This window comes from Hoplias malabaricus, chromosome 3 (genome assembly GCF_029633855.1).
Source record: "Hoplias malabaricus isolate fHopMal1 chromosome 3, fHopMal1.hap1, whole genome shotgun sequence".
Taxonomy (NCBI): Eukaryota; Metazoa; Chordata; class Actinopteri; order Characiformes; family Erythrinidae; genus Hoplias; species Hoplias malabaricus.
This window is the reverse complement of record NC_089802.1, coordinates 39,166,091-39,181,492: the sequence shown is the minus strand read 5'-3', so window position 1 is coordinate 39,181,492 and position 15,402 is coordinate 39,166,091. Positions and strand designations below refer to the sequence as shown.

Below are 15,402 nucleotides of genomic sequence, written 5' to 3'. Positions count from 1 at the left end.
CGTGGGTTTCCTCCGGGTGACTGTCTGTGAGGAGTTGGTGTGTTCTCCCTGTGTCTGCATGGGTTTCCTCCGGGTGCTCCAGTTTCCTCCCACGCTCCAAAAACACACGTTGGTAGTTGAATTGGAGACTCAAAAGTGTCCATAGGTGTGAGTGTGTGAGTGAATGTGTGAGTGTGTGTGTGTTGCCCTGTGAAGGACTGGCACCCCCTCAGATGTGTGTTCTTGCCTTGCGCCCAGTGATTCCGGGTTGGCTCCAGACCCACCGCGACCATGAAGTAATTCTAAAAAAATCTTCTGAATTTTATAAAAAAATATTTTTTTTATCGTGAAAACAAATGAAAATCAATTGTTTTTGATTACAATCATGAACATCACCTTAAAAACGAGACCTCCCTTGGTTCCCTGGGCTATGTAGTGTGTGAGGAATGTTCTCTGAGTATGGGAGGCTGACTCTGTAGTAGTAGTAGTAGGTGGGTCCGGAGCCTACCCGGAATCGTTGGGTGCAAGTACACAAAAAAACTCCTCACAGACAGTCATCCGGAGCAGGGCTTGAACTCACAATGTCCAGGGCCCCGGAGCTGTAACAGAGACACCACCTGCTGCTCCACCGTGCCGCCCACAATTACAAATTAGTGAACGATTATTTTGTTGTATTTATGACCCTCACAGTTCAGTGACGAGGTTTGTGCTGTAAATATGCTCCAGTGTTAAAGCTGGGATAGTTTCTCTAATGTCGCTGGGAGCTTGTTTTCTGAGCACTGTTTACATTTAGTGTGTGATTGTGCTTTGGCTGAAACTGTTTGTCTTCAGTGTTTATTAATTATAGTCTCAGCGTTGTCATAATTAAAGTCAAAACACAGCACGTCCACACCACAGACGCTCGGTTTGTCTTTGGTACGAGCTCGAGTTGCTCGGTCAGCCTCAGCGTTTAGGTTCTCCTCCATGTGGCAGATAGGGGGCAGAATCGTGTGACTACAGCCTGGCAGCGTGGTTTTAAAGGGACAGTACATCAACACACAGTGGGGACATAACAGATTTTTAAAAAATAAATAACATTGGACATAATTGATATAGAAAAGATTATATCGATTAGATGTTCTAATAGATTAATTTTCGAATATAAACATCCTGCCCTCACTGTACTGCTCTGGAACTCTCGACCAATCAGAGCGCAGGAGGGGCGGGGCTTGTCTGAAAACGGGTGGGTAAAGAAGAAAGCAAAAGAAAGCGGAAAAACAGACTCGTTTTGCATATCATGTGAGAGGAGGAGGAGAAGGAGGAGGAGGAGGAGGAGCTTAGCACAGGTAAAACACGACGACAGGTGAGCTTCGGGTTTCTCAGCAGCAGCGAGAAAAAAACGGATAAACAGAACAGAAGAAGAGAAGAGGAAAGAAGAGAAGCGCTGTTTCCTTCTCCACTCAGTGAAGTGACTGGACACTTGGAGAAACAAGAACAGAAAACACGAACCGTTCTCCTCTTCTTTCTCCTCCTGCTCTCGGTGAAATGACCCTGAGCCTCGGGCTCTAACGCGAACCGTGCACTTGTTGCTGTTCTCCGGTGTTGTCTCCCCGAGCTCCGCGCTCCGCACCTCCACAGCGATGATGCTGGGCGTCGAGGCCGTGCGTCCTGTGCCGCACCTCGGGCGCAAGCCCCTGGGAAAGCTCGCTGCGCGGGTGGAGGAGGTGAAGAGCCCCTGGAGGCAGGTTTCTGCGCTGGAGTTGAGCCACAGCGAGACGGCTCGCCTGGCCACGGACGCGCTCCTGGAGGCCGGTGAACCCGAGTACCGCCGTGTGCTCACGGAGGAGCGCGAACTAAGCTTCCTCTCCTCGCTGGAGATCAGCTACATCACCGAGAGCGCGGCCAGAAGCGCGCAATCCGAGAACGGCTGTAACGGCACCGTGGACCGGGACCTCTGCGGGGAGGCAGACACCGTCTCCGAGCTCACCTCCGGGACCTACTTCCCGCTAATGTCCGATGAGGAGCCACCGATGCTGGAGCTCGGCTGGCCCGAGGTCCCGAACCGCTTCGGACCCTCGGAGACCCAGATCTACTTCCAGAGAGACAAGACCCAGAACGTCAAAGACCTGATCCGCTCCCTCATCAACAAGGCCAAGAAGGTGAGACAGGTGTCGAGGAAGTAACCTACATGTTCTTCCAAAGCTGGCTCTTATTCAAACTTTTCGTTCCACCTTAAATGGGGTCGAATGTAAAGTAGTTAAAACTTGAAACGTCAGGTTCCACTCAGGAAAGTTGGCTTCGTTCCACCTTAAGGGGTGCAGAAGTTACCTTCTGCTGAGTTGGCGTCTTGTTCGAATGACGAGTTCCACCTTAAAGCGTAATTAAAACCTGGTGTTTGAACTAGCTGTGTTTTTGGTAACATGTTCTTCTGAAGTTGGATTCCATTCCACCTTAAATGGCGCCAACGACAGGTGTGTTTAAGTGTTTTATCTCGATTTAGCTTTTCATTCCACATTAAATGGTCTAGAACTAACCTTCTGACAACGACCTTATTGGCTTCTTAGGAAAAGTACCTGTTCCACCTTAAATGTGGGAGATGTCACATCCAGGCGAGCCCTGGAAAGTTTTTCCAATTCTACGTTCCACCTTAAATGTTGCAGAAGTTGCGTTCTGCTGAGTTGACTACAAACATGCCTTTCCACCTTAAATTTTTGAGACACATAAATGATACGGTCTCTGAGAGATAAAACCCAGAACCTGACCGATCTGATTGGCTCTTTATCAAAGGAAAGACCAAAGCACAGGTGTTAAGGTGCTCTCAGGTGTTGTCACCTGTTGTTCCTCGATTTGACGGATTATACAATGGACGCTTCTTTCCCCCTTTAAACTCACCCTGAGGCCATTCCACTCCCGCCCTTCGGAGCAGACGTTGGTTTGTTTGTAATTAACAATTATGAAATACTGAGCTCCTATTGGCCAGCCTTTCATTTGAATAACGCTTTCCACATTAAAAAAAGTTACTGAATCTATATTCTGAAGAATCATTTTGTTTCAACTATCCGTTCTACCTTTAAAGCAATTGTATTTCTAGAGAGTTTAATTTTCTGGAGAATTGAGTTATCCGTTCCACCTTAAATGGTGCAGAGTAGACTTTAAGTTCAAATAACGCTATAATGTAATTACTACACCATTTAAGGTGGTACAGAAAAAAATATGCAACGCACTGTAAATACTTCACATTATAAGGTGGTTCAGAGACAGTAACAATGAATGAAGTACTGCAGTTCAAGTGATATAACGTTTTACGGTGGAATTGTGCAACTGGTTCTATTCAATTGAATGTGGAAAGTATTGTTAGAATAAAAGTCACCACGATGTAACTACTTCAACTTTTAACGTGGAACGAGAAAAACTATTAAGTACTGCAGCAAGTGCTGTAACATTTTAAGGTGGAATTGTACAATTAGTTTAGAAAGTTCAAATGAGATACTACACTGCAACTGCTATACAATTTAAGGTGGAAATGAAAATTCCTGAGAAGTGTCTCCAGGATGTAGCCATTTAAGGTGGAATGTGTTTAAACACGAAGTCAATCTAAGCCTGCTTGTCATTTGAGTGTTTCCTTATCGTTTATTTACACGGCGTCATTATTGTAAACCTTATTATTTACCTTCGCCTTAAACAAATACCGTAAAGTACCCAGCCAACTTTAGTCTGTGTACAGTAACAGTAACAAGTCATAAACACATACAAGTATACACAGCCTCCATAAACCAAAACCAGGAGATTAAAAGGTGTAATTTAGGAAGAATGCACTGTATTGTTTCCAAATCTCGTCTTTCCATGTGAAGTGGGTCACAGTGTTGTGACAACAGTCTCATTGTTTTGGGAGCTGCCTACTACAGTAGGACCTTACACACTTTTATTAATGATATTGCGTTAACTTTGTTCTGGCTCTTTATACACACTGTAATGTCAACGTTTGTAGAACACCCTCCCTCCTTGTTGTAACATGCATCCAATTATACACACAGTGTGTATAAACTCTGTACAGAAGCCTGACCCAGCCAGCACATTTTTGTTAGCATGGACCCTGGGTGGGCTGGTATTTGGGCTACTAGGGGCCACAGGTAAACTGCCTGCATGAGATAAATGTAGTCATCCCATTAAACTCTATATAGGGCCCACTGCCCATGTGGCCTTCGGTGTTACACAGCCATACATGTCAACCTTGCAGAGCGCTGATTGTCCAGAGAGAGTCGTCACTCTACGCCACGCAACGCAGACGACCAGCACCAACTCTCCATCTGTAAAATCTCCAGCTGCAGCAGAGATCAAGTTTGTTTTTATCCGACTCTCGACGGCAGCTCGTAAAATTACGCCATGGACTTTTGAAGAGGTTCAAACGCTCCTTGGATCGGTGGCCGACGAAAGAATCCAGCGAGAGCTGGACACTGCAACAAGGAAGGAACAAACTCTACTGATCTGTCTGAACTGATGACGGAGCTGTGTTCAGTCCCAAACAACAACAACACGCCAATACACCATGAGTAAACACCGCTTAACGTTACCGCTGCCGTTGTTGTGGTTTCCAAAGCTCGCTTTTCCCCTTAGAGACGGGGTCTGAAAAGACACCGGAAAATTTTGGGGTTGGGAGGCACTGTGGTAGTGGAAAACAAACTAGGAACCAAACAGCAAGTAGAGTCCAGTAAAGTTGGTATCATGCAGTGGAAAAGTGCTATTGTTTGACTGGGAAAATGAAAATGTGACTGACCCGAGCAGCTGCACATGAGCCCAAGTACTCCCTACTCCATGCCAAGCATTGGCCATAGGGGTATAAATCCTCCAGCACTGGGCTGTGGAGCAGTGAAACTGTGTTCTCTGGATTGATGGAGGTCCATCCAGTACCTCTGGCAGGAGTTGGAGTGGTGTTTGTGGTCCAGAGCTAATCATCCACCGCCAAGATCTGACCACACTAACGTCCTCTGGGCATGGTCCGTATGGAAAACATGCCACAAAGATACAGGCACAATATGGGGCAACCAATCAAAAGACAGCTCATTTGCATATATCAGAGCCTAATGGGAATAATGTACATATGTGTCCTTTTAATGTCTTGGTAAATCCCACTCAGTCCTTGTGCTCTCTGTGTACAGGTCATAGCGGTGGTTATGGACGTTTTCACTGACGTGGACCTCTTCTGTGATCTTATGGAAGCGTCCAACAAGCGCCGGGTTCCCGTCTACATACTCCTGGACGAGAAGAATCTCTGTTATTTCGAGGACATGTGCACAGCTCTGGACATCCAGAACTCGCACCTGAACGTAAGTCAAACTTAACGTGGCTGTAGGGTTCTTTTTAAAATCAACCGTTTGCAAGAGTGCATCCGTTTTAAATGGAATTTGACCGATTTGATCATTTATTTCTCCATAATTCAATGTTTAAGAGGTAAACACAGTGATGGAGAGTTGGTTTGGTTTGGTGTGAAGTTCTCTGTTCTACAGAAGTGTAGTCAGTGTTGTTGACAGTTGTGGTAAATGGAACCAGACATCCTGCACTGAAAGGGCCTCAGATATTTACTGTATGTTATGATCAAAAATATGTTACGTTGCCTAAAACAGAGAGGTCACTGAGCACGTTTCGACCTAAGACACATTCTCTTTAAAAGCCATTTCTGGTGCAGAAGCACAGGCTGATGCTTATGAGGAACTCACCACAACCCACGGTACGAGATGTTCTTCCGTACCTTCCCAACAGGCCTGAGAGAATCAGTACCCCAAACCTGCCAAACTTACCTGTTTTTGATTATTTTACACCAAAGTTGTTGCACTCTTTCCCCTAATCGTGATTTATAGCCTGTTCCACCTCATTTGCTAGGACTGCTCCCAACACACCACTCAGAAGGATGAAGGCAGTGATGGGGACTATGTTGTAACCACTGCTGTGTTACACTGTTGTGCCCTGTGCAATGTTTACACTAATGGTTATTTCATGATTTCAAAGCTCTAAACAGCTGTTTTCTAAAGGTAAAATCTTATTTTTCAGAATATGAGAATACGGAGTGTATGTGGAGAAACGTACTGCACCAAGAGTGGGAAAAAGTTCACTGGACAAGTTCAGGAGAAATTCATGATCATCGACTGTGAAGAGGTCATAGCTGGATCCTACAGGTAACACATTCCTGCTCCTTTAGTTTACTGTGAATGATTTCACTGCACACCACCCAGAATTAGACTGGGCTTTTTGAAGCCAGTGCTCACACAGGGCTTTTTCAGTTCTGAGCATTGATTATATTCTGGAGCATCAGCGTCTTGTTAGACAGCTGCTTATTAGAATTTTCACATACCACCTGTCTTCTGGGGTGGCACGGGGGTGCAGCAGGTAGTGTGTCGTAGTCACACAGCTCCAGGGACCTCTAGGTTGTGGGTTCGATTCCTGCTCCAGGTGACTGTCTGTGAGGAGTGTGGTGCGTTCTCCCTGTGTCTGCGTGGGTTTCCTCCGGGAGACTGTCTGTGAGGAGTGGGGTGTGTTCTCCCTGTGTCTGCGTGGGTTTCCTCTGGAAGACTGTCTGTGAGGAGTGGGGTGTGTTCTCCCTGTGTCTGTGTGGGTTTCCTCCGGGTGCTCTGGTTTCCTGCCACAGTCCAAAAACACACGTTGGTAAGTGGAGACTCAAAAGTGTCCTTAGGTGTGAGTGTGTTGCCCTGTGAAGGACTGGCGCCCCCTCCAGGGTGTATTCCCACCTTGCGCCCAATGATTCCAGGGAGGCTCTGGACCCACCGCGACCCTGAACTGGACAAGCGCTTACAGATAATGGATGGATGGACCTGTCTTCTGATACTTATGTTTTTGTCATAGCATAATGTAGACAGCCAATCAGAAATCTAGATTTTGGAACAAGCATTCTTATTGGCTCCTAGACAGTAAGGTTCTGTCCCAAAACATAATGAGTGAGAGTGTCGCTCTTCAGTGTTTAGAGGAAGGTTTACTGCGCAGAAGTTTACAAGCAGCGAAAAGGTGCTGTGTTGCGGTTTATTTTTATGTTGTTTTTGTGTTATTTAAGACTTGTGAATGAACCGAGGCCTTTGGTGAGTGCTGCTTTTATACCCAGATGCTTATAGTGAAAAGTTTTTCGATGGTGTAATGTCAATGTTCTGTAAACTTTTGACCCTTGTTTTGCCTCTGTCCCAACGTTTTCAGAGTGTGCTGTAGGCATCAAATTGAAAATGTGTTCATATTTACACATTAAAAGCTAATTGTTCAATAAAAGCCAGGGAAATCTTTGTGCTTTTCATCAGTTTAATGAAGCTGCAAGAGAATGAACAATTCACAGACTCAGGTTCTTTATTGAATTCTGCAAAAAAAATCCCAGCTTTTCTGGAAATGGGGTTTATAATGAATTCTGAAACACAGCCCGTCTCCTGCCGCACATTTCTGACAGAAGCAGCTGTCAAGCCGCCCAGGAGTCAGAAGCTGTAATATTCAGCAGGTAGAAGCTGTCATTACCAGGAGCTCGCGCCAAGCTCTTTATGTAATCCCGGCTGTGGCAGTGTGCTGTGAAAACATCTGATCGTTCTCCGGCTCTGTGAACCTGATCAGAGATCCTGATCTCGATCTGAGATCTGCTGCTGGTGTGGCACGCTGCTTTGCAAATTTCTACCCTTCGGTGTTATGTTTCAGCTTGCTGCTGGAGCTGACAGAGCTTTTAGCTTCGTGGCAGAGCTCTGTGAGGTGAGAGGAAAGAGTGAGATCTCAGCTCCGCTCTGACCCAACAGGCGTCCGGGGATTTTCGCAGCTTAGTGATGAGAAGATGATGATTCGGCAACTCTTGGGCTCAGTGCCGGACTTCCTCAGCGGAGTGTGGCTAATTTAAAGGAGCAGTCAGTTCATTTTACAAGTGATTAGCGTTTCATTGTTGTGCAACTGTCAGGAGACGAAGAATAAAACTCTAGTTCATGAATAAACCAGGTTATGCTCCATAGAGTGGGTCCCCCAGACGGTGGGGTCTGTCATTGATTAAGCAGGTGTAGGACAGGCCTCTCGTTGACACTCTGCTGATCAGATTGTGTGATGGGGACTGAAGGTTGTAAAATAACATTTGTAAATATCCTGTGGCTCCTGTTGTTCTATTTCTCACTGTGTATTTTTGAGACTGAGAGTAGGATGATGCTCAGGGCCTTTGCGCAGTGGAACCAGGAGGAGGCCACGAAGGCAAACTTGCTGTGATTCATTTTCCGTTTCATTCTTAAAGCTGCAGCAGGTCCGACCCAGTGTGTAATCACGTTTAATCATGTTACATCTGTAGGCTTTTGGAGAGTTAAGCCCAATTTATACCTCTGCGTTTAACCTCTGTCATAGGCAACAAGTCTACGCCAACCCTACACCGTAGACTCTGGCGTAGTCTGACGATTTCCTCTCAGGAAAGGTGTGGCATGTCAATGCAGACAACACACTGTGATTGGTCAGTAGTCGGACGGATGAAGAAGTACAGAAACATGAACTCTTCTCCTCCACACACAGAGACTGCAGCAAATCCACAGCGATTTCACAGAAATATGCTCAGACATGGTGTGGACCTTGTGGGGAAAACGTGCCGGCTTTGTATTTGTTTTTTTCCTGGCACCTCATGTAAACCACACTGAGTCCCAAACAGCGACCTCCATCGTAAACAGTGCACTTTAAAGATTTATAAAAGTAATTCTACTACACCACTGCATTGTGTAACACACAGTGTAGAGCCGTGGTTCCCAACATTTTCCTGCTGTGCCCTCCTTTTGTAGATGGGAATATTTTTGCTCTGCCAAAATGACACAGTGAATCCCCTCATCTCTTCCGTGAACTGGTATGAGTTGCTTTAAGGTGTGCCTCGTCATATTTTACATAGTTTTTCCTTTGGAAGTTGTGGCTTTGAGAAAACTCGTCACCTGCTGCACATTTGTCTCTCACAAACTTGTCCATCATTTACCTCGCCATGCCCCACCCTCTTTTGGAACCACTGGTGTAGAGGAAGGTGTTTGAGATTCAGCCCCTAGTGGTGCCGCGGTGCAATTGCAGAGCGACACAAACACCAAGGATAAATGTTAACAACAGTGTTGGCTCTGCGTCAAGTCCACACAGAAATATAAACCAACCTTTAGGGGTCCTGCTTAAGGACTCTCACTGATGTAGCATGGTGTACTTCTCTGGAATAGGAACCGAAACACAATTAACCCTATTCCAACCACTTCCCTCCGTCCTCCTGAGACCGGGGTGAGCTGGTAAGGTCTTTCCATGTGGAAATGAGTCTGGGATTTTATTTTATTCCTGGCTGTTGAGACCTTGTCACTAATGCAGACGTCTGGAAAAGCTGTGTTTAAGTGATGCCTAAATTCCCCAGAGCTGGCAGTCATCTAACCTGAGTGCTGTTGATCCCAGTTATTAACCACAGGTGTGAGTCACTAAGAGAGTGATGACATTTTCACAACGCCCCTGTTTGTGTCGGATCATTACGATCTGCATTTTCTTTTGTAAAATGTTTGCAACTTTAATAGTTTGCTGTTAGGGCCTTGTCCCCAAACCAGAACTAAACATGTCTCTGCTCCAAAAGAATGATTAAATATGTATCCGTTCGTTAAAAATCGCAGTGTGTTTTTATTAGAACATAGAAAGACACAGACTGTATCATTTCAGTTCATACCTCTGCACTGTTTGCGTATTTTTAACGATATATTATTGTCCCCATCATTACCATCATCACCACAGCAGTAAGTGATTTCCGCAGGGAATTGTTTGAAGGTAATACTTATGTCGTAACCATGGAAACAGAGACTGACAGGGAGCACATGTCAGCCCTGAGAGAAAAAGTGACACGGCGATGTGAGGAAATGGGAGTAATTTAATCATGTATTCCTCCTGATCATAGAGCAGCTTTATTCAGAGTCGTTACAAATTGACGCTGCTACGGGGAGAGTGTTATCAGAAGGAAGAAAAAAATCAAATCAATGAGGAACTGGAGAGAACGCAGGCCGGGAAAGGAGGGGTTGTAATGGCAGCTGCAGGTATATAGTGTTACTTTTATGTTCGTATAATATAATCTAATTACACAACTAGGAGCTTGCTTGTGATCATGTGACAACGTGATATAATTCGGGAATGATAAACATCCTCATCAGTTTTTCTGAAATTTTATTACAGACTTCTCCTGAAAAACTAAACCAATCCATATGGACTTTACACTAGAGGTCGACTGCTGTTATCTGTTCTGATTCACACTCTGTAAAGCTGCTTTGTGACATCATAAGCTGTTGTTTGTTTGTTTGTTTTTTGTTTTTTTGTTAGCAAATTCAAGACCGTGCATCTTTATTTATTCCACTTCATTACCTGCACAGGAAGCCCTGGTGTTTAGGGCGTGTGTCGGTCCCCAGAGCCGGCAGATCATGACTGAAGTGCCTCACCCCCAACCGCTCCCCGGGCGCCAAGGCTAGGGCTGCCCACCGCTCTAGGCATGTGTGCTCACTGCCCCTAGTGTTCACTAGTGTGTGTAAATGAGTGTCACTGCGTGGATTGGGTTAAATGCAAAGAACAAATTCCTCTGTGTGTGGCACAGTGGCCCATAAATGGTTCTAATTCTAAAAGTAAAATGAAATTTTCAAGGGATGGTAAAAAGAGCCACTTATCATCATCAGTGGTCATTGTGTTATTTTCTGAAGATCTGAAACTACTGAGTGTGACGAACTCGGACACAAAGGGCAAATACTTCACAAAAAGTTCTCTGCTGAAAATATGTACTTTACGCTGGTGACATTTGATACAAATATGAATGTATTTACTCATAATAAAACACCCGATAACACATATTTGAGCACAGGGGCTTTTAAAGCCTCGTGATGTTGTTTCAGCTTTGGAGCATGGTGCTGGCACAGTTTAGTTAATGGGTGCTCACATGGAGAGTGTACCTAGTGGGTGAGGCTTGTTCCAAAGCGTAAAAGGCTTTGTCCGTGCAGTGCGCAGAACAGATCTGTGTTTACCTGCTGTTTGAAAGAACACTGGAGAATTAGAGCCTCTCAGCTGCAGAGAAAAAAATAAAACCCAATGCGTTTTTCTTTGGAAACACATTCCCCATAAAGCTGATGACTTCCTTCTAAAACTGATACGTGTTTCTAATGTAACACACGCAGAACATGTTTATCTTGTCTTTTATTGAACGGTCATAAAGAGCTGGTCTTACAGCTCACTTATAAATGCCTCCAGATTCAGCACCTACACCAGCAATGCAGAAAATGTGCTCTTGATTGATGTTCTTTAGAGTTCCACCTTAAATGATGCAGCATTTACAGCTTGGGGACTTTAAAAACAACCAGGTGCATTTGAATGTGACTGTAGTGCAATGAAAGGTGGAGTGACGGCAGCCAACAATTCATTATACAGTATTTTCCTGTAAAATCAGAAATTAACATTATTTTCAATGTCAATTTCCATCATACATTCCAACATTTAAAAAAATCAGCAAATATGATGGAAAAGTAATGGCATATTAACCTTTTATAAAACTGACATTTTTAGTGTGTATCTTTTTTTATTGTTTCTTAAGTTCTTCTTTTTATCTTTCTTTGTTCCTCCTCTAGTTTTACCTGGCTCTCTGCTCAGGTGCACAGTAACATGATCCTGCACTTTTCCGGCCGGATCGCAGACAGTTTCGACCGGGAATTCCGCTGTCTTTACGCGGACTCTCAGATTATCCAGCGCTTCCATAACCTGGACGAGGAGGGTCTTCCTTTCTACTCCTACAATGTGCAGATTCCCACCATGGACTTCTTCCAGGAGCGAGGGAACAGGGAGAAAGTTTGCTCGGAAAACTCCAGCAGCCAGAGTAGCAACAGTGTGTCCAGTATCAAAGCAGCTCCTGGAATGCCCCCTCCGGTTTATAAAGTCACTCAGGAGAAGAAGGACAATCCTGTGAAGAGTCCGGAGAGGAGAGTGGGTCCCATGGGTCAGGGGAACCATTCTGGGCGAGGATCCTCTAACGATAACCTGCAGAGTCCCACGACGGAGTGGAATTCCTCAGGAGTGGAATGGGCCAAAGCTGGAACGCCAGAATTTCTTCGTGCAAATCTAGCAGGACCAACGTCAAAATTCCAGGCCATGGGTCTTTATGACCACAACAACTTGTATAGTGGTCCCAAAGCTCCTCCTATTCCCCAGCCCCAGGTCCCCATGGAGACCAAACACCCACCGAAAGTACGCAGTCCTCCACACGCCTTTTCCAACAAATTCACCAACCTCTTCTCTCCAGCCTCCAAAGAGAAGGACTCCTACATCTTCCAGAGGTCTCCCCCTCACAGCACAGCATTCGGGGGTCCAGATCTATCACAGAACGAGCCGGAGAGCATCCAGAGCCCACCTCCTCCTGCCCCTCTACACAAGGACCGCACGGGTCCAGACGCCATGATAAACCGCAGAGACAAGAATCGCATGACGCTCGGACACAGCAAACTAGACCTGGTCAATCACTACAACAAATTGAAGGCCAAGCAGGTGTACAGCCGCTTCGAGCTAAAGAACAACAACTGACCTCGCCAACAGGAAGGCGAAAGAGCTCTTCACAAACGAGAAAGGCGTTCCGGCACTGATGCTTCGCAGTTCCTCGCTGTTCCTCTCGGGGTACACCGTCTTTGTTACTGTGAATGGATGGAGATCTGTAGTGGAATGTGGTTCTTGTGCCTTCTTTGTTTTCCAGTGGATGAATAAACTAAAGGATAGGTCCAGAAGACCTACAGACCTTGACTTAGCACAAAAGATGTGACTGATTGCCTCTTGTCTTGCACAACTACCCCCAGGGCAGAGGAAGGTGATGGCAGAAGTGCGAATGTTACAACTCAACTGTAACCGCAGATGGACTTAACGTTTTCTAACAGACAATAAAAGAAAAAGCACACGGAGACCTGTGGATCTGAGCTTTCAGAAAACAGGTCATTTTTACACTTTTTACAAAGGTTTACTTCTTATGACGTAACTTAACATGTTTTGTTTTGGGTTTTTTTTTGCTTAATAAATACAAAAGGTTTTGAGCAAGACCTAATTCTGTGTCTAGTTCAGTTCCTGCCAAATGAGCTTAAAGTAAATGAAAACGAATCCTCAGAGTGAAATAAATAAAAGGTTCACGTTTAGAAAAAGAGAAAACTGAGCTGTGAGCATTATTTTTTCCTTGTCTCAGGGGCTGCCATGGCCTGGTGGTTAAGGAACTGTGCTTGTAACAGGAAGGTTGCCGGTTTGAGGCCCAGAGCCCCTTGATTTCATGACTGAAGTGCCCCTGAGCAAGACACCTAACCCCCAACTGCTCCCTGGGAGCCATAGCTAGGGCTGCCCATTGCTTCGAGCATGTATGCTCACTGCCCCCTAGTGTTCACTACTGTGTGTGTGTGAGTGTGTAAATGTGTGTTTCACTGCACGGATTGGGTTAAAATACGGAAAACAGTTTGTTTTTCGGCGTTTTGACCAAGGCTTTTTGTATTTTTTTCACCAAAAAGATATACAACTTACTGTCAAAGTACCATTTTTATCATTTGTAGACACTCTCTCAGCAGACCGTAGGGAGAAAAGCATGAGGAGACCTGCAAACATATTAAAAATTGATGAATAGATTTATAGATAGATCTTCTCTGTGATGGATTACTTGTTATTGCAGTATTCCTCACTAGAAGCTGAAGGGTGAGGGGACATTTATAGTGTGGTTGGAGTGTGTAGGAGGACTTTGGGTGTGGTCCTTCACCCACACTTAAGTTATTTCACAACTCCATACAGTACAGAGTTGTAAAGGAAGTTTCTCGGAGCTGAATGCCACTGGGTTGGTCCTCAGTCATTATGAGAACAGCCACAGCAGAACCAGCAGAACCCTTAAAGAACTGTTATTAGTGTGTAACCGAGATGTGGAGGTGGCTTGTACTACGCTCCAAAACACACGTTGGTAGGTGGACTGGTGACTCAAAAGTTGGTAGGCTCCAGACCCACCGCGACCCTGAACTGGATAAGGGTTACAGACAATGAAAGAGTAAAATCTAAGTGTGTCTGAGTTGTGTCCAGTAACATTTACCAATATGAAAACTATGTAAACCTAAGCATCTGGTTTTGCAGGTCTTCTGATGCTGCTCTGGGTTGCGTTGATTTAGTTCACTCCACTTCAAATCCAGACTTTTATTTTGAATGTCTAAAACCATTATTTTATTAAATCACATTATTATCTCGTTTCCTTCTGGAACATTACTCTTAAAATCCAGTTGAGAGGCATTAAAAGTTCACAGCTGTACCCTGGAAGGTATATTTCCACTGTCTTTACAGCAGTGTGTTTTGACAGGACCTTTATTCTGTCAGTGTTTGATGGAAACACCAGTTTAATTTGATTCTTCAAAGAACATTTTTTAAATTTTCATAATATATTTAAAAAAATATATTCCACTATTGTTAGGTCTCCAAGAACCGGTTCCCAGGTCTTCGTGAACTCCCACTCTGTGAACAGTCCGACTAAAGCACCTATGAAGGTTCTGTTGTTCCTGGTCCAGCATTTTCATTTTCATTGTGAACAATTGAGACAGTGAAGTGTTCTTGAGTAAATGCTGTGGTTCTTCTGAGAACTATGAACTGAATGCCAGACTGGGTCTTTTTCTGGTTCAGTAGTTCATTAAAGAAACTACTTTAAACTGGTTTTACAGAGCAACAAAAACAGGTTCCACTACCAATTGTGTGAATGACATCTCCTAGTGTTTGTAAAGAGTTTGACTGAATGTGGAGGTTAGGCAAAAGAGGATTTTTAACTCAGCGTTCCTCTGATCATTTAGGCCCCATCCAGATTCAAATCTCCATTGTTTTCACCACTGCTAGCTGTATTAAGGCCATTTCTTATTTTTTCAGTGTGGTGTTGCCATTTGGAACTGAGATACCAAGTTAAATTACATAAATTCTTCACCTACAACATGATATAACCCTTCTAAAGCCTGATACAGTACTCAAATACAGAAGAGCAGTGCTTCATATCACAAAAGAGTGAGGAGAGGGGAGCTCCTCTGATATCACTGCAGACTGGTGCAGAGCTGCTATGGAGCACTGCTTGGAGCTTGGGAATGAAGTGCTGCTCTTTATTATTTATCATCACCCTCTCCTCACTCTCTGTGATATGAAGCTGAATTCAGATTCTTATTTGGCAGATTTTTATTTGTTTAAAACTTCCAGTTCCACCTTAAATATTGCAGCAGAAAAAGGGACCAGAATGTAATTGCTTCACTGTTTAACGTGGAACAGGAACTTTACAGTGAACTCCTGAGACATCAGATATTACTCGTGCTGTTTTCTGCTTGTTCAGAAGTAAATGGAAACTACATTAAAAATGCACTGGTGCTCATAAAAACCTCTGATTCAGAGTCCACTGTAGTCCAAAACTAGGCTTAATCTCTGTCTGGGAAACTAACCTCTGAAGCT

At 44.5% G+C, this 15,402-nt stretch overlaps 1 protein-coding gene across 1 annotated transcript; it reads left to right on the top strand.

The window, feature by feature from the left end:
• The first annotated feature begins 1,253 nt into the window (after nt 1–1,253).
• Nucleotides 1,254–13,065, top strand: fam83c (family with sequence similarity 83 member C). Its single transcript, XM_066665089.1, has 4 exons — nt 1,254–2,117; nt 5,115–5,282; nt 6,004–6,128; nt 11,559–13,065. The coding sequence occupies exons 1-4, from the start codon at nt 1,599–1,601 to the stop codon at nt 12,502–12,504; spliced, it is 1,758 nt and encodes a 585-aa protein (XP_066521186.1). The 5' UTR covers nt 1,254–1,598; the 3' UTR covers nt 12,505–13,065.
• The last annotated feature ends 2,337 nt before the right edge of the window (nt 13,066–15,402 follow it).